This window comes from Kogia breviceps, chromosome 1 (genome assembly GCF_026419965.1).
Source record: "Kogia breviceps isolate mKogBre1 chromosome 1, mKogBre1 haplotype 1, whole genome shotgun sequence".
In the NCBI taxonomy this organism is placed as follows: domain Eukaryota; kingdom Metazoa; phylum Chordata; class Mammalia; order Artiodactyla; family Physeteridae; genus Kogia; species Kogia breviceps.
Genome location: NC_081310.1, coordinates 32,525,421 through 32,548,264, shown reverse-complemented (window position 1 = coordinate 32,548,264; position 22,844 = coordinate 32,525,421). Strand labels below are relative to the sequence as shown.

Here is a 22,844-nt window from a genome sequence, read left to right as displayed (position 1 = left end):
TTGGGATTAGCAGATGCAAACTATTATATATCAAATGGATAAACAACAAGGTCTGATTGTATTAGCATAGGGGACTGTATGCAATATCCCGTGATAAACCAAAATGAAAAAGAATATGAAAAAGTATGTATGTATATGCGTAACTGAATCACTTTGCTGTACAGCAGAAATTAACACAACATTGTAAATCAACTATACTTCAGTGAGAGAATTTTTTTAAAATAGTAATAATCTCTTCACCTCAATAAAACTTACCTCTGATGTCCTTCTCTCAGGAACTCAATTACTAGCTAAATAATTTGATAATTTATATTGCCTGTGGTAATGTAGGCAACAAACCAGTCAAACAGCTATTCTTCACAGATCATATTTACACAGTAAAATGATTTTTCTTGTCTCAACCCAAAAGAAACACAAACTGGAAAAATAAGTTGGGGTAGGTCAGGCACCAGGAGATAAAGTCTTAGGGGATCCTAAGTCAGTGCCTTTCAAATCCTGTCGCATACACTGTGACCTACTCCATTCATGGGTAATGTTAAACCAGTGTTTTCTCATCCCTAAACTGAATGGACAGCAATAAACACTTTCTAAAGTCCTTGTAACAAAACAGTCCTTTAACTGCTAGAAGTGTTCAGAGGCTGAATTTATTATGCTGCATTCCGGTGTAATTGTCTTGTGGAGGTGGGGAAAAGTGAGAATCTACTACAAGAAGGTAGACGCTGCCTCTGCCAGTTATCCAGAGAGAAGGTGGGAAACCTCAGAAAAGAAGCTCCTACGTTTTTCTGGGCATCAGTCCCTTGGTTTGAACATCAAAGAATAGAATTAATGTACTGAGGGTGTTTCTACTAAAAGCTGAAAAGATGATCTGAATGGCGAGCTAGATGGGAGGTAGACAGGGTGCCAGAGACAGAGTTCCTACTATTTGATTCCATTTACATGAAGGTCAAGAACAGGTTAAACTAACATGCGGTGATAGTGGTCAGAGTAGTATTTATCTTGGGGGCGAGTATTGCCTGGGAAGGGGCCACGAAGCCCTGGGGTGCTGGAAATATTCTATATTTTGATCTTATTAGGAGTTTTACAAGTATGTACATATGTAAACATTCATCAAGCTTTAAGCTTTAAACATTAAGATTTGTGGGCTTCCTATCATATATGTCCATCTCAATACAAATAAAAATGTTAAAATCGATGCTAGTAAATTGAAGATGATTAACTTGTAAGCCAAGTTATGTAGATGTATATAATATAATCCTTTCTGTTATCGAGTTTCCCTCTATAAGCCTCTAGAAAAAAGACAGTACAGCTTGGCTGGTGCATCCAAGTGGGATGCTCATGGGTCCACAGCTGAGGCAGTGATAGAGCCCATTGCAGTGGAGACTGTAGTGATTTTGAGAGATTCCCCAGGAATCTAGAAGCTGCAAAATCTAACTGCCCCTCCCACAGAATATGCTCCCTCCATTGCCAACTGAGGTGGATCTGGGTTCACTTTGGTAACAGTGGTTTTCCTTGCAGCCCCTTCTGTATTTTTGTAATCGTGATCCAAGATCCTAACCACAGCCTGAGAACCAAGATGTCAGTGGTGCCAGGCAGACGCGCTGACCTGCAGAGAGAGGTGATTAGAACACACACACTAGGACCCAGCCACATCACGGAGGTGATCTCCACTAGTCAACAAGAAAGAGCTGCATTTGCCCAAGTAGCTGTGTAACTAGTGCTTAGCACAGAATCCAGCCAGTACAGATCTGCAGAAACCATGTGTTGGATGCCCCGATGGGAGAAACTTCACTTAAAAGGAGCGTCTCAGTCCCTTCTCTAGGCGAGACTAGTCACATTGACTAACGAAGCTTGCTACTCGCCACAACTTTTAACCACTGGCCTTAACAGGTATTTCCAATTCCATTTTGTTTACGATAAATGTAAGCTCCATTTTTTCCATTTTTAAAGCTATGTTCGGCTTTAAAGCCTAACATAGCCTGGAACAGAGTGAAGCTTGGAATTAATGAGCCTGTGCATGTTTGCCCATGTTGGGTGGCTTGTTCGTCCCATAGCAGATGGGACTCTGGCAGCGAGTCCCTCCAAACCAACCAGCTCGGCAGGATGGAGTACGGGCATGGCAGCCCCCACTGCAGCTGTAGAGGGCAGGAGGAGGGGAGGTAGTTCCCCCAAGTGCGTGGGAGGGGGTGTGGGAATTTGTACCCAGAAGGTTGGGGTACGCGGCAGAAATGGTGGCTGTCTCTACAGCGACGGTAATGGGAAGGGTTTGGAATCTTCAGACGCCAGAGGCTCTTCCCTTATGCCTTTTCCAGCACTGCATACACCTTCCCTGACCTCTGCTCCCAGATGCCCATATTCTGTTTACCAACCTGGCCAGGAACCAATGAGTGGCTCAAGGAGTGGAGAAAATAAGAGGGAGGGAGTTGAAACAAGTGCCACTAGAATGTCCCAGTTACCCTTCCCCAACTTTGATTAACCTATAGTTCCATAAAACAGGACTAATAGTCTTCACAAATGTGACATGCTATTATTCACCCAAAGTTATTCCAGTGTTGGGGAAACGTGGCAAGCATCTACCAGACTTCAGATATCTTTTATTGAGTTTTTTCTTAATAACCTAGTGTTCTCACTCTCCTCATATCACACCTCCCCACCCCTTCGTCCCAGGTCTAGGAGGTGCCAAAGGGAATGAGCAATGCCTGCAAACTCCTGGCCTAAATCTGGTGAGCAGAGGAGTTTGGTGATAAGTGTGGCTCAGCAGGACAGGGGAGAGCCACAGAGATGCCGGTAGGTCCCACAAGGGGAGACACTTTCAAATGGACCAGGCCTTCAGGAGAGTTTAAATCTCTACCACCTGGCTAAAGGAATTGTATTAACTCTTTCTATCCAAGTAGGATTTAAATTCCTTTTAAATGTCATGTGATAGAAGAGGTGAAGAAGCCTAAAACTCTGAAGTGGCACCATTTTTGAGTCAGATAAAGAAGATGCATGAGCGAGGAAAGGACGTAAAAGGCTTCAAAGTTTGTCTAATATGTCAGAGACTCTGTCATTTATTAAACGGACTTAAGCAATTAATCAGAAATTAGCCCTGGACAATCTGGAGAAAATACCAGAAAGTATATGACTCTAGCTGCATGGCTAACACCAAATAGAGACCCTCCATGTGGAACCAGCTATCATGTTGTGTTTAAAAATCATTGCAGGTTCCAAGCTGAGCATCCAGTAAGACTGATAAGGAATAATCGCCCCAAACTCAACTAACACTTACATTATTGCTTCACAGAGGCCCCAATTCACCTGAGCAGTATAAATGAAGAAAGGAAGGAGGTTATTGGCTTCTTTCTGCTCTGTGCCTCTGCGTCACTTCTTCCGGTTCCTCCAGGCTGGGGGGAGGTGCAGGAAGGTGAGACTAAACACAGGTTTTCATAGACCTAATTGTACTTGCTAAGCACTTAGGTGGGTGAGCAATCACTGCAGTGACTGGTGAAGAGGCCTAAACTTCTAACTTACCAAAATACCATCTTGCAGAAATGCTAGTATATTAATATCTTAATGGCCTCTAATGATACCACAGAGGGACAAGGGAACCAAGAAGTCCTGCCTCAGGGAGCTTTTCAAAGAGCAGTCGTGTAGGTACATTGTGCCTTGGTCACTCACACACCAGTTAGGGACCCAGAGCTCTGGCCAGGCAACCCTAAGTGTGGTCAAGTGGCTTCCCAGGATACCATGTGGTGAGACTGGCATCATTTCTAGAGATCCAGGTCCAAAAATGGAATGGCACCAAAATATCAGGGTAATCACAACATGTTAAAAGTCCCTTCTAGGGCTTCCCTGGTGGCGCAGTGGTTGAGAGTCCGCCTGCCGATGCAGGGGACACGGGTTCGTGCCCCGGTCCGGGAGGATCCCACATGCCGCGGAGCGGCTGGGCCCGTGAGCCACGGCCGCTGAGCCTGTGCGTCCGGAGCCTGTGCTCCGCAACGGGAGAGGCCACAGCAGTGAGAGGCCCGCGTACCGCAAAAAAAAAAAAAAAAAAAAAAGACCCTTCTCTGCAGAAAGAGCCATGGACTCAACACAGGACGTCCAGGCTAAGCCTTGGCCTGCATGGGTTTGCATGGGCTCCACTGATGGAATAGTGATGGGAGCCGCTGAGCCACTGCCAGGCTCCCTCAAGGATGACCCACGAAGGCCACCAGTCAGTGCAGCGTGATGTTGATAATGGGAGAACCGCCTATCACCCAGGTCTGGAAACCTCACTCCTCTGGAAATCAGCACGTCCAGTGGTGGATAGAAAAGGAAAAGGAAAACCAATGAAACTGTGATTCTGCTCATTGGCTACGCCAATGGCCTAGGCTGGGGCAGAGGTTGAAACGCTTATCTGATGAGGTTCCTGGAGTATTTATCATTCTCTTTCTCTATTTCAGGCAAGTTGTTTCCAAATTTGGCTCTGAGGTCACTGTCTGGAGCACTTGTACGAAACGCAGATTCCTGGACTCCAGCCGCAAAGATTCTGATCCAAGAGGTATGGCGTATGCCCAGGAATCTGTTTCTAACAGGTGTTCCAGGTGATCCCGGCACAGGGGATCCAGGGACCAGTGTTTGGGAATAACCGCTCTAGTCCACACCGACTCCTTATATCATCAATCACTGAGAATGGGCTGCATCCCATATGTAACACCAAGCACGTCCCCGGGCTCCCACTCTGACCTGCTGCCCTGTCTCGGGACACGTGTCTCTGAGCTCTGCCCCCTAGTGAGCTCCACAACTGTCCATTTAGCAAATGCACTTCACACCCACTCAACTCAACCAGTGTTTATTGGGCACCTACTATAGGCAAGGCACAGAACCAGATGCTGTTATGGGGAACAGAGACACGAAGGCTGGGCCTCACCCTCGAGGGGCTCACAGTCTAGTGGGAGAGAGACACACGCACAGGTACTAAAAATACAAGGCTGAATGAGGTGAGCTCTAGAACAGAGGCAAAACCAGTGGGAGGTCAGGGAGCCCAGCAGATCAGATGCTTGATGCAGTGGGTGGTGCTCTGGCCAGTGCCTGGGAGATGGGCAGGATTCGTACAGGTAGGACTGAACAGAGAAGGATATTTCAGGTACAGGCGTAGGTATAGAGCTGGGAAAGTACCCTGAATGTTCAAAAGACAGGGGCAGAATATATGCCTTGACTGAAATATAGGATGCTAAAGGGAAAACAGGTAGCTAAAGCTGGAAAAGTGGTTTGAGGGCAGATGGCAGAGGAGATCGACTTCAATCTGTAGGCAATGGTGAGCCATCGAAGGTTTCTAAGCCAGGGAGTGACATGATCTCATTTCCTCAATTCTCAATGCTGTAATATGTGATTAGCTCTATTTTTAACTTCACTCCATGGACTTAACACCCTTTCTGGGTCTCAAAGCAGAAGCTCTGTGGCCACACATACTTTCAGAGCTGCACAAAGCTACAAAGCAGTGGCCTTAGGCTAAGTAAATTTTGAGCTCACTTAACAGCCTTGCACCAACTCCACAGAACAAGAAGGACAGCCGTCTAGAATCACTTGACAGTAAGGGGCAGGGCACAAGGAAAATACTCAACGAAACTTTTGTTGCCTAAGCATAGCACGGATAAGTTGCAGAGAAAATGGGAGCACAAAACGAAAAAGGTGGAGAGATGCAGGTGACAAAAGTAGCATCATCCAAACTAAACCATCTCCCTGTAGGCTTCTGGTATAACCCCGTTCACAGGGTGGGGAGACTCTGCAGTCTGACTCACTGGGATTAGTAGGTGAGACTTCTAAGAGCTCTACACCTAGCAGGTCCCCTGCTGACAAATTTCCTAGGATCCTGCTTAACTATCCAGTGAGGTGGGAGACTGGCGCCCACCCCCACCCGGGCTACCACAGCCTGAGAAGGGATGCGAGGTCACTGCCGTCCAGGTAGACACAGCAATGCTGGTCAGCGAGGGCTCCCCCAGAACCTCCACACCAGCTGAAGCAGGTGCCTGGGTGGAGAGGGGCGAAGTCACAGCTGGGTTACCCAGGAGAAACGCTCCCGGGGAGCCGGCATGCACCTCTGAGCCCGACCCGGAAGGGCCCCCACCACCGTTGCTGATGGTCCACAGGCACGGGTAGGGGCTGCAGAGAAAGAGAGAGAGAGAGAGGGAAAAAAATGCTTGTCGACACACACAGGAAGGATTGCCACCTGACAAGCACGCACGCAGTGCTGAGAGGGGCACAGGTCTAGGAAGAGGGCATCTATCTGACCATGGCATTATTTCTAGCTCTGACACACACTGGCCCAGTTTCAGCAGAGAAGCAGCAAGATGTAGTAGAATAATCATATGATTAGGTGTCCTGAGACCTGCATTTTGATGCTGGCCCTACCTCTAGCAAGTTGTTCAGTTTGGAACATGGCATTTTATTTCTCTAGGCCTCACTTGCCGCCTGTGTGAATAGACAGGGGAGTGAAAGGATGATATTTGGGCAGTATGATCTATGAGTAAGATCCCTCACTGACCAAGAGAGGTGATGTGGCCTAACCGCCAGGACACACTGTTGTCAGAAAACCTAGGTTTGAATCCTTGCACTACCACTTATTAGCTCTGTGACTTTGATCAGATTATTTAACGTATGAGCCTCAGTTTCCTCATCTTCAAGATTTGGAGTGATAATTAGACATATACCTTCCAGATGTTGTTATGAGGATTAAAGAAGAAAATGAGTATGTGATGTCTAACACATAGGACTCAGTAAATGATGGTTCTTATAATTAATTCTTCCATTCCAGGTTTCGACCTGTCAGCTCTGGTCCCTGGTAGAAAGGCTGGGGAGCTGTACCACTTTCTTGGACTTCTCTTATCCTGTGTCACTGGTTCACACACTTGACTGCACACTGGAATCACTTAGCGAATTAAAAATGTATATATATATACTGATGCCTGGGTTCTATCCCCCGAGATTCTGATCTAATTAGTCTGGCATGTGGTATCAGGAGTTTTTAAAGCTTTTCTGTTGACTGTAATGTGAGGCCTATTTTGCACCTTAACATAGAACCTAGATGAAAACGACTACAGGTGATACAGGCAGAATAACCTCCAGTGCTTTCGTCCTCACCATGTTCTGACTTTTCAGAGTCCCCATTTTGCCTGATACTGTATTGCTTGATAATAGGCTCATTACCTAATGTCAGTACTCAACACATTTGTTTTTCTCTAGCAAAACCTTTATAGCGTCAGCAATGGGTTAAACATGCCACTGATGAAGCCAGAGGTAGCAATGTCACCCTGCACTCTCTGCCGTATTTCAGATATCACAGACCTCACTGGACCATATGAAAACTGCAGAAACCCAGGATTTGGTGTTTTTTCTTTTGTTTTTAGCCAGCTCAGCTTGCTGGCATTCTGACCCCAATTCCCTAGTTTCCAGAAGAGACTCTTCTACAATATCAGTCAGAGCCCTTTTCTTTTTTTTTTTTTTTTCTTTTTTTTTTTTTGTGGTACGCGGGCCTCTCACTCTTGTGGCCTCTCCCGTTGCGGAGCACAGGCTCCGGACGCGCAGGCTCAGTGGCCATGGCTCACGGGCCCAGCCGCTCCGCGGCATGTGGGATCTTCCCGGATCGGGGCACGAACCCGCGTCCACTGCATCGGCAGCCGGACTCTCAACCACTGAGCCACCAGGGAAGCCCCAGAGCCCTTTTCTGATGCCTCCTGGGCCGGTGGGAAAACCATGGGCTCTGAGTTACATTACTTACTGTATGACCTTCAGGCAGTTTTTAATGCCTCTGAGCTTTAGTTTCTCCATCAGGAAAATAGGAATTTTAATAGCAGCCTTATGGATGTCTTTGAATCCTACAAATGACTTACATAAAGGATCTAGTACAAAACTTGGCACATGGTTGTTTAATATCTTCAAGGACACTCTTTCCCTCACTTTCTACACTGTCCCAGTCAGTGCATTTCCCTGAGGTCCTCCAGTCAAGCACTGTCCAATAGGCTAAATTTTTGAGTAGCCACGTTTTAAAAAGAAAAAGAATGAAAAGAAAACAATGAACTTACTGTTAATAATACTTTATGTAACTGAGAATATTCAAAATATTATCATTTCCACATGCGTTCGGTATTAAAAAATTGTTGAGATTTTTATTCTTTGTTTTGTACCAAGACTTCAAAATTCTGTGAGTTACAATTACAGCACATCTCAGTTCAGAACAGCTGCCATTTCAAGGGTCCAGAGCCAGAGGCGGCTGGGGGCTGCTGCATTGAACAGTACAACACTAGACCCTCGGGGGCCCTAGCAACATTAACATCAAAATCGAGATCACAGTTAACAGCAACATCAGCAACACCTGGAAGCTGGTTAAAAATGCAGAACCTCAGGCCTCAACCCAAACCTATTAATCAGACTGTACATTTGAACAACATCCCAGGTGATTCTAATGCACATTACAGTGTGAGAAGCACTGCTGTGGATCAAAGTTCTACCTTCCCCAAACTTTTTCTAGACCTGCAAGTCATAAGTCATCTACCATCGGCCCCCTCCGCCGCCAAAAAAAAGGATGGGACATCTTTTAATTTTGAATGCCTTTATGGACCTTCTCAAAATTCCGCATACTTACATTGAACATAACAGCTGACATGTATACATTGAGAGAACGTTACTGCTTACAACGCATTGTAATGCTTTTTCTAATTTTGGTGCTCACCATACTCTACAGAGCAGCTCACATGATTGCCATGTTACAGATAAGAAAGCTGAAGCTCAGTGAGGCTAAGAAAACTGCCCAAAGTCACAAAGTCAATAAGAAGTAAAACTGGGGTTCAAGTCCACATTTGTCAGACTCCAGGCCCCTTGCCTTTCCCCTCCACCACGCCGATTTCCAGTTAGAACTGAATGCAGGTCTCTGGTGTGAGAGTTATGCCATGGGTCCTACAGGCTACACTCAGCCCTCTTGCCTGGGTTGAGGCCCAGACACCCAAAATCTGTCCCCCTGTTAGAATGAACAGCTTGTAAGGATATGGACAATCAAGGGTCTTGAATTCTCAGTGTGTATTTACACTTTTCCCCTTCAGTTCCCCTATACTCAGTATCTATCTGCTACCACCACAGTTCACAGTATTTCTTCCTGGGTTCGAGATAAATGATTCCAGGCCATAATATCTTTTCCCGTCTAAAAATAAAATACGAAAGCTACAAAGAAAAGAGTACATGACTGAGCATGTGCATTGCCACCACCCTTTCTCCAGGGACGAAAGGTTGATCCTGTTGTTACTTTCACTTCCTAGTGGCTTAGAAGTCAGGACAATAGATTAGACCAAGACACTCCGGGAAAAAGAATGAACTTAAGTCCCCAGTGCGAAAGTAAACCCTCAAGACCAATGAGCAGATTGCTGGTGCTGGTCTTACCTAGGCCCTGGATTGATTGGTCCGCTGGTGTGAGGTACAGACAGGATGCTGGCGTGGGGTGTGGAGGATAAGGAAGTCCAGCTGTCAGCTCCAGAGAAAACTTGCAGATTATTGCTGGAGCTTTCTATCAAATTCACTTTGGGGAAATAACAACAGTTCAATTGATGGAGCATGGAAAACATAAAGATGGTGACCAATGACATTATCCTAGGTCAAAATATAACCATGGCCTGTGCCACATGTGCCAACAGCTGTTAGTCCTTTCTGAAGACCACAGAAAGGAGTGAGGTGCTTAGGTTAATTCAGTGTCAGCCATATGTCACGTACCGTTCATCTTTTAATCTTCACAACAATGACTTCTCATCTCCATTTTATAGATGAGGTTCAGATAGGTGGGGGGATTTGTCCTTTATGACACAGATCTAACTCATGTCACCACACTCACCTCCCCTTTAAAATGGGCCATGTCATCATCTCAAGACAAGCCTAAGGACCACCAGTGTCCCAGATGACATTGCTGAGGACCAGGACCTATTTTCTCAGCAACCTCAAGGAGAGTTCAACATCTCAAGAACAGTGCCTTCTGTCTTTGAATCGCCATTTGCATAAATAGTGCCTATACAATAGAGAGGAAGAATAAAAAGAAGGAGGGGAGGAAGGAGGGGGAAAAGGAAAGAAAGGAAGAGGATTCCATGTATATCCCTGGCCACGTCACTCCTTTTCATGATGTGGCCCGTGCAACTTCCTCAGCCTCAGCTCTTTCATCCACCACCTCGCCCCGCCTCCCTCTACACTCTTTTCCCAAACTATTCCCCAGACAACCTAGGTTCTCTCCTCCTTCTGTGTCTTTGCTCATACCACTCTCTCACCTGGAATGCCCTTCACCTCCGCCTGTGTCCCACGTCATCCCCCTTTCACCCCTGCCCACTCCCACCCCTGTCCTTTTCTATTTATTCTTCAAATCTCAACTTAAACGTTAAGCCCTCTGGCTAGATCTAGCTGCTCTTTTTCCTTCATTCCCATAGCACCTTGACTCGTGTGTTCTATAGAATGTTTCTCAAACTTTAATGTGCATGGAGATCTTGTTGAACTGAAGACTCAGGAGAACCTGAGAGCCTACATTTCTAACAAGTTCCCAGGAGATGCTGCAGGTCTGAGGACCACATTAGAGCTCTCACTACATTGTATTAGGATTGATTATTAATGTATTCGTGTAGCGCTGAGCTCCTTCAGGGAAGAAACTAGACCTTAATCACCTTCCCAGCCCCACTTCCTAGAAGAGTGCCTGGTGCATAGCATTTGCTCAGAAGATGTGTTTTGTGTGCTGACCATGGGAAAGAACCAGAAAGTAGATGAGAACCCTGCTCAGTTTCTGATACATTAAGCTACATTTTCTCCCTTCCTGGCAGCAGCTGTCAAGGCTTCTGGGAGTAGCAGGCGATGGGGCACGGGGACAGGTAGCTGGTGACCAGCAAAGTCCTCTGCAGGTACAGAGCTCAGGGTGTCCCTGAGGCTGGATCCTTAACACTCTCCTCCATCTCCCATGCCATGAACTTTACGTATTTGTTTCATTTAGTGTCAGTCTCCCCATATGAGAATAGAATCTCTATGAGAGGTAGGTATTAATCTATTTTGTTCATGGACAAAACCTGGCTCATAGTCAACCCTCAATAAATATTTGCTACGTGAACAACTGAATGAGAAATCAACCCTTGGTTTCATGAATCCCTTCCTTCATACAAATCTAATAACCAGGCAAGATCTGGGCTTACACAAGGCCAAGGCAGACAAGGCAGCAGTCAATGAGGAAGAAACTACACAAACAACAGCATCAGCTTAAAAATAATCAGACTGCAAAAATGATCAAAGTTGAGTTTGCATGTCTCCAACTGAATCAGACCAAAGCAAGGATGTTGAGTCATCCACCTTCCCAGAGACCTTCCTAATAGCTCTCCAATACTGGGCCCAGTATTCCCTGGACTGAGCCATACACTACAAATGTAGACAAGAGCCATGTGAGGGCAGTGAGCTGAGGGTCTCAGAGTCCCACGACTTAACTTGGCTTTTAGAGATGCAGCCTGAAACTGCTCAGTACACCAGCGCCCTGGGAGGAGGACTTTCACAACCATTAGAAACTGGGTGTCTCCCAGTTTTTGTAATTATTTGAAATAATTACAAAACACTAATAATGTTGTAACTATATAATCAACTGTTAGTATATAAAATTAAAAATTAAAATATTAATACACAATAATATTACATATATTAGATGAAAGGGATTCTATCTTCAGATATTTCCCCATTTCTAGCTGCTTATCCATTTCTCACCACCACCACCCACACCCACACCCCCAAGGGTTTAATTAGCAGAGTCACGCACCTGAGGGAGAATGGTTTCTGTGCATGTACGCAGAAGGGTAAGGAGCCTGCCGGTGGTGTCCTCGGAGGCCAGGATAGTGCTCACAGCCATGGTGGGTGTGGGGAGCAGACAGAGGCAAAGGAGTAGCATACTGGTAATTGGTGTTTCCTGATGTGCATACTCCATCCGGATTGGAAAAGATCCAGCCTCCCACTAGAAGAGACAAGATGAAGACCCAGAGAATGACTCTGTGAACTTCCACACCAAAATCAGGTTACCAGCCGCTTCACATAGTTCTGTTTCTGTGTGAATGACACAATGTCTGTCCATGTGGAGTTATATACCACCACCCTCACTGCCACCCCCCTTCTATGTTAGCAGCAAAGTTGGCTTCTTTGGAAGTAGATGACAGGTCCTATCAAAGTTTGCAAAACCTCTTAAGAAATACTGTGGAATCACAGCTATATAAAATATTATTTGAATGTATAAGTTAATAGAAGTGCACAAGGTAAGTTGCTTCTGACTTAATTGGATTAAATTAAAAGTCCATCTAGAAAGGAGGTGTTAGATGTATATCCTACTCACTGATCTACAGATACTGAACAGTTAATTTGGTTACCCAGAAAGAGTGAAGGCCTCTCTGTTTCTGCCCAGTGAGAAGGTATCTTTAGTTCTCACTCCAAGCATGAGGAGACATGATCCCTCCCATCACCACCCCACAAAGAGGATTCTGAAAGCAAAATGAGAGGGAGCTGGCTAGACAACTTGACAAGAATCTTGTGACACGTTTCAGAAAACTTAGAAATATTTCACAGAAATGTGTTTGTGAATGACCATCTCAATTGATGCAGAAAAAGCCTATGACAAAAGTTAACACCCTATCATAATAAAAACACTCAACAAACAAAGAATCCAAGGAAATTGCCTCAACATAATAAAGGCCATATAGGACAAGCCCACAGCTAACATCATATTCAATGGTAAAAAATGAAAGCATTTTCTCTAAGATCATGAACAGGACAAGAATATCCACTCTCACCACTTCCATTCAACATAGTACTGGAGCAAATTGGAAAAAAGGAAAAGAAAGAAAGAAAAGGCATCCAAACTGGAAAGGAAGAATAAAATTATCTCTGTTCACAGATGACACAATCTTATATGTAGGAAACCCTAAATATTTCACACAAAAAAACTTTTGGAACTAATAAACAAATTCAGCAAAGTTGCAAGTTACAAAATCAAAACACAAAAATCAGTTGCATTTCTACACACTAACCATGAACGATCTGAAAAGTAAACTAAGAAAACAATTCCATTTAGAATAGCATCGAAAAGAGGAAAGTACTTTGGAATAAACTCTACCAAGGAGGCAAAGGACTTGTACACTGAAAACTACTAAACATTGATGAAAGAAATTAAAGAAGATACAAATAAATGGAAAGACATCCTATGTTCATGTATTGGAAGACTTAATATTATTAAAATGTTCATACTACCCAAAGCAATCTCTATCAAAATCCCAATGGCATTTTTGTCAGAAATGTAAAGCAATACTAAAATTCATAAGACTCTCAAAGAACCCCAAATAGCCAAAATCCTGAGAAATACGAACAAAACTGGAGGTCTCACACGTCCTGATTTCAAAACACATTAAAAAGCTACAATACTCTAAATAGTATGGTACTGGCATAAAGACATAGAGACCAATGGAAGAATAGAGAGCCTAGAAATAAACCCCGCTTATATGGTCAAATAATTTTCAACAAGGGTGCCAAGATTACATGATGGGGAAAGGATAGTCTCTTGAGCAAATGGTATTGGGAAAACCGGATATCTACATGCAAAAGAAAGAAGTTTAACTCTTATGTTACACCATATAAAAAAATTTAACTTAACTTAAAACAAATAAATTTTAAAATGTAAGACCTATAAAACTCCTAGAAAACACAGGAGAAAACTTCATGAAATTGGATTTGGCAATGATATCTCAGGTATGACACCAAAACACAGACAACAAAAGCAAAAATAGACAAACTATATCAAACTTTAAAACTTCTACACAGCAAAAGAAGCAATCAACAGAGTGAAAAGGAAATCTACAGAATGGAAGAAAATATTGGCAACCTATATATATGATAAGGGATTAATGTCTAGAATATATAAAGAACTCCTATAACTCAACAATAAAAACAACAACAAAACCCCAATTAAAAATGAGAAAAGGACTTGAATAGACATTTCTCCAAAGATATACAAATGACCAATAAGTATATGAAAAGATGTTCAATATCACTACTCATCAGTGAAATGCAAATCAAAACTAGATATCACATCATACTATTAAGATGGCCATTATCCAAAAACCAAAAAAACAAAATAGGAAACAACAAGTGTTGGTGAGAATGTGGAGAAATTAGAACCCTTGTGAACTGCTGGTGGGAATGCAGAATGGTGCAGCTGTCATGGAAAACACTATGGAGTTTCCTTAAAAAATTAAAAACAGAAGTACTGCATGATCCACCAATCCCACTTCTGGGTATATATCCAAGAGAATTAAAGACATTAGCAAACCTATGTTCACTGCAGCATTATTCACAGTAGCCAAAAGGTAGAAGTAATCTAAATGACCAACAACAGATTATTGGATAAGCAAATTTGGTATATAAATGCAAGTAAATATTATTTCAGCCTCAAAAAAGAAGGAAATCCTGTCATATGATACAACATGGATGAACCTTGAGGGACATTAGGCTAAGCAAAAGAAGCCAGTCACAAAAAAACAAATATTGCATGATTCCTCTTATACTAGGTTTCCAAAGCATATGCAAATAGAGATAGAAAGTAGAAGAGTGGTAGCCAGGGCCTTTGTAGGGAGGGAGATGTGAAGAGATGTAGTTTGGTGAATATATGTAGTATTAGTCATGCAGGAATGGGGGCAGGGGGGCGGGCAGGTGGTTCTGGGAATCTGTTGCACTAAAATGTGCCTGTGGTTAACAATATTATACTGTACATGTGGAAATTGTTGTGAGGGTGCATTTTATGTCATGGGTTTTGGCCACAGTAAAAAAAAAAAATTAGTGAACATTCTGAATAGAAGACTCTACTTCAAGGGAATTCAAGGGAAAAGATTGAGACTTAGTAATACAGGCACTGGAACAAGAAGCACATCCTTTCACCAACTAGCTCTCAACTGAGGGGCCCACAGATAAGGATTCAGACACACCAGAGATGTTCCTTAAGAATATTGACTAGGGATTGTCACCAGGGCTTCAGTAATATGGAAATGGAACTTTTATTAAAAACCATTTGCTTAATACTTTTTAAGTATAAGTAAGCAAATTGTACAGAATTCATATTACAAAATGTATGTCAGTCATTCTCAACAAAACCTTTTGTTATCTTCATTTTCTCATTTTTGTATAGACACATGGCCCAAGGGATCCCTACCTGAATAACAGAATCAAGATTCAGGTGCCCAGTGAGCAAAGCTAGGCAAGTGGTCCCACAGAACCAGACTTTTGTCCATGTAGTTTGCCGCATATAAGGTATATACCTTAAGAAGCTTACTGAGAAGACTGCAACATATGAACTTTGAAAAGGTATGGCTCCATATGTGATCCTATCCTATACAAAAATGCTTTTTATTCCAAGACACTTAAAATGTGCTTTTTCTATGGATAAACTCCTAGAAATGTACAATCTCCCAAGACTGAATCAGGAAAAAATAGAAAATATGAACAAATTGATTACCAGTAATGAAATTGAATCAGTAATCGAAAAACTCCCAACAAACAAAAGTCCAGGACCAGACCACTTTACAGTTTAATTCTACCAAATATTTTAAAAAGTTAACAACTATCCTTCTCAACTATCCCAAAAGCTGAAGAGGAAGGAATGCTTCTGAACTCATTCTATGAGTTCAGCATCACCCTGATACCAAAACCAGACAAAAGCACCACAAACAAGAAAATTACAAAACAAAACAAAAAGGAAAAAAACAACAAAAAAGAAAATTACAGGCCAATATCTCTGATGAACATAGATGTAAAAATGCTCCAAAAAACTAGCAAACTAAATTCAACAATATATAAAAAAGATTATATACCATGATCAAGTAGGATTTATCCCAGACATGCAAGGATGGTTTGATATCTGTAAATCAATCAATGTGATACACATTAATAAACTGAAAAATAAAAATCATATGATCATCTGCATAGAGGCAAAAAAAAAAAGCTTTTGACAAAATATAACATCCATTTATGATAAAAAACTTTTAACAAAGTGGGCATAGTGGGAACATACCTCAACATATTAAGACCATATATTGACAAGGCCACAGCTAACATCATACTCAATGATGAAAAGCTGAAAGCATTTTTTCTAAGATCAGGAACAAGGCAAGTATGCCCACCCTTGCCACTTTTATTCACCATATTATTGGAAGTCCATAGCCACAGCAATCAGACCAGAAAAAGAAATAAAAGGAATCCAAATTTGAAAGGAAGAAGTAAAACTGTCACTGTTTGCAGATGATACTATATAATGAAAATTCTAAAGACATCACCAAAAAATTACTAGAACTAATAAATGAATTCAGTACAGTTGCCATATACAAAAATAATATACTGAAATCTGTTATTTCTATACACTAACAATGAACTATCAGAAAGAGAAATAAAGAAAACAATCCCATTTATAATTGTATCAAAAAGAATAAAATATCTAGGAATAAATCTAACCAAGGAGGTAAAAGACCTGTACTTGGAAAATTGTAAGGCATTGATGAAAGATAGTGAAGATAACACAAACAAATGGAAAGACACACCATGTTCATGGATTGAAGTAATTAATATTGTTAAAATGACCATGCAACCCAAGGCAATCTACAGATTCAGTGCAATCCCTGTCAAAATACCAAAGATAATTTTCACAGAACTAAAACAATTAATTCTAAAATTTGTATGGAAACAGAAAAGACCTTGAATAGCCAAAGCAATCTTGAGAAAGAAGAACAAAGCTGGAGGTATCATGCTCCCTGATTTCAAACTAAACTGCAAAACCTACAATAATAAAAACAGTATGGTACTGGCACAAAAATAGACACATACATCAATGAAACAGAATAGAGAGCCCAGAAATAAACCTACACTTACATGATCAATTAATCTATGACAAAAGAGGCAAGAATATACAATGGGAAAAAGATAGCCTTTTCAAAAAGTGGTGATGGGTGTTTCCCTAGTGGTGCAGTGGTTGAGAGTCCTCCTGCCGATGCAGGGGACACTGGTTCATGTCCCGGTCTGGGAGGATCCCACATGCCACAGAGCGGCTAGGTCCGTGAGCCATGGCCACTGAGCCTGCACGTCCAGAGCCTGTGCTCCGCAACGGGAGAGGCCACAACAATGAGAGGCCCGCATACCACAAAAAAAAAAAAAAAAAAAAAAAAAAAAGTGGTGCTGGGAAAACTAGACAGCTACATGAAAAAGAATCAAACTGTACTACTTTCTCATATCATATACAAAAATAAACTCAAAATGGATTAAAGACTTAAATGGAAGGCCTGAAAGCATAAAACTCCTAGGAAAACACATAGGCAGTACACTCTTTGACATCGGTCTTAGCAATATTTTTTTTTGGATCTGTCTTCTCAGGAAAGGGAAACAAAAGCAAAAATAAACAAATGAGACTACATCAAACTAAAAAGCTTTTGCACAGAGAAAAAAAACAAAAAGGCCATCTACTGAATGAGAGAAGATATTTGTAAATGATATATCTGGTTAATATCCAAAATATACAAAGAACTCATACAACTTATCATCAAAAAAGCAAACAACCCAACTGAAAAATGGGAAGAGGAACTGAAGAGACATTTTTCCAAAGAAGAACTACAGATGAGCAACAGACACATGAAAAGATGCTCAACATCATTAATTATCAGATTAATGCAAATCAAAACCACAATGAGATATTACCTCACACCTGTCAGAATGGCTATTATCTAAAAAATAATAAGCGTTTTTTAGGGTGTGGAGAAAATGGAACCCTTGTAAGCAGTTGGCAGGAATATAAACTGGTATAGCCACTATGGAAAACAGTATGGAGTTTCCACAAAAAATTAAAAATAGGGACTTCCCTGGTGGTCCAGTGGTTAAGAATCCACCTTCCAATGCAGGGGATGTGGGTTCAATCCCTGGTTGGGGAACTAAGATCTCACATGTCGCAGGGTAACTAAGCCCATGCACTGCAACTACTGAGCCCGTGCACCTGAGAGCCCGCACGCCACAGCTAGAGAGAAGCCTGTGTGCCACAATGAAAGATCCTGCATGCTGCAGCAAAGATCCTGCATGCCACAACTAAGACCTGACACAGCCAAATAAATAAAGTTTTTTAAAAATTAAATCAAAAAAATTAAAAATAGAACTACTGTACAATCCAGCAATTCCACTTCTCAGTATTTTTCCAAGGAAAACAAAAACACTAATTGGAAAAGATATATGCACCCTTATGTTCATTGCAGCATTATTTACAATAGCTAAGATATGGAAGCAACTTAAGTGACCATCAAGAGATGAATGGATAAAGAAGAGATACAGATATAGATATAGATATATCTAGATCTATCTATCTATAGATAGATAGATAATGGAATAGTACTCAGCCATAAAAAATAATGAAATCTTGCAACAACATGGATGGACCTAGAGGGTATTATGCTAAGTGAAATAAGTCAGATTTTAAAAAGTTAAATACCATATGATTTCACTTACACGTGGAATCTAAAAAACAAAATAAATGAGCAAACATAACAAAGCAGAACAGACTCATAGATACAGAGAACAAACAGGTGGTTACCAGAGAAGAGGGGGGGTTGGAAGGAAATAAATAGGTGAGGGAGATTAAGAGGTACAAACTTCCAGTCACATATGAGTCATGAGGATGAAATATACAGCAGAGGGAATATAGTCAATAAATTGTAATAATTTTCTATGGTGACAGATGGGAACTAGACAAAAAAAAAAAAAAAAAGACTCCTGAGAAAAGTTTTTTTTAAATGCTTTTCTGAGAGCTGCTTCTCTTTATGTGGCTATACTGCCACTTCTGCAATGAAAAATGCACTGAGGTTTAGGGGAAGGAGAGAGTAAGGAGTACCATAGCTGGAAAACTGCAGAAGGAATCCTAGCAAGCCACTATCATCTAAATTAAAGACACTGATGCCACTGACTTTGTGTTACTGTTGCAGGTTTAGAGGACCTGCTCCACCATGGGACCTTCTCTCTGATCTGAGACATGGAGAGAGTGTCACCCTGTCAGGAACATCCAATCTACCTGCAGAATCCCAGGTATATTACTCCACTAATACTGCAGCTTTTCAGTCAACAAATGCAGAAGCTTCCTCCTATGCAAAGCGATGGCCTTCCTGAGGCATTGCAACAGTGACCAACTCAAAAACTATCAAGTACTAAGAACAAGGGAAATCCAAAACAGAGAGGCAAGAGCGGAGTGTAAGGGTAGGAGGTACACCCAGAATGCATTTTTTTTTTTTTTTTTTTGTGGTACGCGGGCCTCTCACTGTTGTGGCCTCTCCCGTTGAGGAGCACGGGCTCCGGACGCGCAGGCTCAGCGGCCATGGCTCACGGGCCCAGCCGCTCCGCGGCACGTGGGATCTTCCCGGACCGGGGCACGAACCCGCGTACCCTGCATCGGCAGGCGGATTCTCAACCACTGCGCCACCAGGGAAGCCCCCCAGAATGCCTTTTTATGAGCTCTTTAGCCTCACTGACACAAAAACGAGAGTCTAAGAAATTTAGTATTTCCATTCTTCTTTCCTGCCTAGGATTTGAGTAAGCCTCCCAGGAGCACTGGTTCTCTCTGGGAATTCTTGCAAGGGAATATACTTGTCTTGAGTGGAAGAAATAACCTGTTGGGTCTTGATAGAAGATTTGGGACAAGCCTGAAGCAGTCATGACAGGTAAAAAGTCTGAGTGCGGTGGAGATGCTCCTTGTGTAGCGCCAGGCCCCTCCCACCCAGTGTTCACCCAACTCACAGTGAGAATAGGCCACATGCTGGCTCTCAGACATAGCTTCCGGAACATCTCTGAGGTGGTTCCTGAAAGAGCAATGAAAGTGCACCATGGCTGTCCAGCTTATTATACAAGTCTAGTATCAAGTACACCCAAGATTCTCTTTGGATAGCAATACGTTTCTTGGAATAAGAAAATCAAACACCTTTTTTTCCCTCAAAGCTATCATCTTTCCCACAATATCCTTCTCCTACTTTATCTACTTGTGTAATTGCTATTTGAATTGCAATTTTACAGTCACTCCAGTTTACCTTATTTACACCTATCCCTATTTAGCTTGATCTTACTGATCTGTGGTCAGTGCTCCTGCTGACAAAATTCAAGCAACAATAACAATAGCTAAGATTTGCATAGGACTTCAAGGCACAATCACATGTGTGATATACTAAATCCACCAATGATCCTGTGAGACAGTATTACTACGCCCATTTCGCAGATTTAAAAAATGGGTCCCAGAAGAGTAAATTGACTTATGCAAGCCAGGAAATGGCAAAGCCAGGACTCAAAGCTAGGATCTCTCACTCAAAGTCCTAAACTTTTTTTATTATACTACTTTTCTTATCTGAAAAAGTTATTTCTTCTACATCATCAAAATTAAATCAAGTATTGACAGGACAGACCCCTGTGACACATCACTGTAAATATCTGTCTATTTATCTAGAGCCTTTAAGATGAAAAGGAAAAATTAGACAGTTATAGGAGTTAGTGTAAAGATTTGAAATAGACAATAAAATCTGAACGCTTCAAAGGAAATCATTCACACCGCCAAAAGTCTCTGACTTGTCTTCTCTCAGACCTGAAAGACATGAGCCTCTCACCTTTATGAATAACTCATATGAATTACTCACCTTTCCTAGGTGAAATCTAGTTTTTTTAAAAAAAAACTTATTGAAATCATATTATTCAGATAATTGTAGGAAGGACAGGGTGAATTATTAAAAATTTAAATCACTTATTTATTTTTAATGGGACTGTACTACTTTTAAGAATCTGTAGTAAAACAGGGCTAATGAAACATGGCCAGTTCCAGGATCTCCTGGACCCATATTATAAGGGACAGGTAATTATGAGTTTGTTCTATTTTGCTGATTTTGTTAGACATTGAATTGAATATTAAAAACATGCTTCTATCAAAGGTAATGCAAGTGCTACTAGTTAGTTCCTTTCAAGATGATTATAAATTTCACATTTGCAGAAATCATAAGATTTCACTGAAATTTCTCTACTCACCTTTCCTTAGCATCCAAGAAGGCTTTGGCAAAAGGGTTGTACTTGATTTTGAGAGCTGTTATCTTGTGTTTACAAAAGACAAGAAGTGTTAGTGAAAGTAGAACATGCATGGGCAGACAGAACCCTTTATCTTCACCTGTGAATTTCTGTAAAATCAGAATAACTCTCCTTTCTCTTTTTTTCTCCCTCTCCATGTTTCTTTGCTTACTTCTGCACAAAATCACTATTGCACTGTCCAACAAGAAACGTTTTATCGTCACATGTGGTAAAAATGGCAAATATAGCATAAAGTGAGCAAAGAAAGGACAAAGCATTAGAAATGCACGAGCCTTATGTGCCAAACCCAGCATTCATTCCATGACTCATTCATTCTTTTCAACAACAATTGAACACCCACCATCTATCAGTTTTCCAGTCACTGAGACACAGAGGAGAGTTATACAGGTGAGAACCTGCCTCTAGAGTCTTGAGTACAGACTAGTATCAACCCCCTAACTCTTAAATAATCACTTACCCTTTGGGCCATGTTAACACAAAAAAAACTATCACTTCCAACCACTGTCACTCTTTATCCCCCCTGGCCTTAGCCTGCTTCATTTTTCTTCAGAGCCATCTGACCAAATATATATATATATATATATATATATATATATATATATATATATAGGGTTTTCATCTCTCCCCACTGGGATTTAAGTGCCTTGAGGACAGTGCAGTATTACCAGCAAGTAGTAATACTCAGCAAATATTTGCTGAATAAAGGAAGATTTTGGCTCCTTTATCCACCCCTGTGGCCACTCTCCTCTCAGGGTGCATCTACATCGAACTGGCAGGGATACATCATCAGGAGACAGAGGCTCTGAGGTTAGATTTTCCTGAACTTGATTCCCCTGAGGCATGTTCAAGACCAGAATTACAGCATCAGGCTGGTAGCTTGCTGGAGGTGTGGCCTTGGCCCTGTTTGTAGTTCAGAGGGAACTGTCCAGCCCATGTCCAGGAAAAGCTTCTGAGCACTTACCCAGAGGGCAACCAGACAACAGGTTCCACCAGCCACGCACTAAGAGAGCAGGCAGCATGTAAGTGGATAAGGGGCATTGCCTTTCCAAAATCGCAAAAGCCCACCCCCCTCTCATAGACCCAGACTCCATCCTACAGAGAGCAGCAGAGGAGGGAGGGCAATCTGATGAACTAAGTGGTTCAGCCTATAAAAACTGAGCAGTACTTGAGGGTCTCTTTAAATGATCAGATATTTAGTTAATTTCTCTTCCCACTGACCTGCTAGAGGGGCTCAGCCAAGAGGCCAGATTACCTATAGAAGAGAAATTACATTTCCCTGCACATCTGTAGTGTGAGTTAAATGTGCAACTAATTTCACCTGTAGGCACGAAGGCAGCAGTTTCCAAACCTGAATGATCATCAGAATCCTTTAAGGAGACTCTTAAAACTACAGATTCTGGGTACTGTCACTGGAGATTCTGACTCAGTTGGCTGGGTGGGATGCCAAAAATCTTTTAAAGCTTCCAAATAAAGAAATGCAAATTAAAGCAACAATAAGATACCTTTTTTTTCTGCCCTATCGAATTATCAAAGCTGAAAAAGTAGGTAATCACAAATGTTGAGAATGGTGTAGGGATTGTAAATGGATATGTCCTTTGGAGGGAGGTGATGGGGCTTTGTCTATCACAGTTCTAAACACACACTCCCCTCAACAGAACAGTTCCATTTCTGGGTGCTTAATATTCTCTGCAGTATTATTCATCATAGAAAATAAAACAACTGGAAAAACC

At 41.9% G+C, this 22,844-nt stretch overlaps 1 protein-coding gene across 2 annotated transcripts in view; it reads right to left on the bottom strand.

Annotated features, from left to right (window-relative positions):
* Nucleotides 1–4,792: 4,792 nt before the first annotated feature.
* Nucleotides 4,793–22,844, bottom strand: part of TBX19 (T-box transcription factor 19) — a 29,955-nt gene continuing 11,903 nt past the window's right edge. For both annotated transcript variants that reach the window (XM_059073419.2, XM_067030321.1), the window contains exons 4-8: nucleotides 21,058–21,119; nucleotides 19,792–19,853; nucleotides 11,765–11,956; nucleotides 9,385–9,520; nucleotides 4,793–6,117 (exon numbers count right to left, since the gene is read on the bottom strand). In XM_059073419.2, coding sequence (XP_058929402.1) covers nucleotides 5,832–6,117; nucleotides 9,385–9,520; nucleotides 11,765–11,956; nucleotides 19,792–19,853; nucleotides 21,058–21,119 — 738 coding nt within the window. In that variant the 3' untranslated portion in view covers nucleotides 4,793–5,831. The remainder of the gene's footprint in view (nucleotides 6,118–9,384; nucleotides 9,521–11,764; nucleotides 11,957–19,791; nucleotides 19,854–21,057; nucleotides 21,120–22,844) is intronic.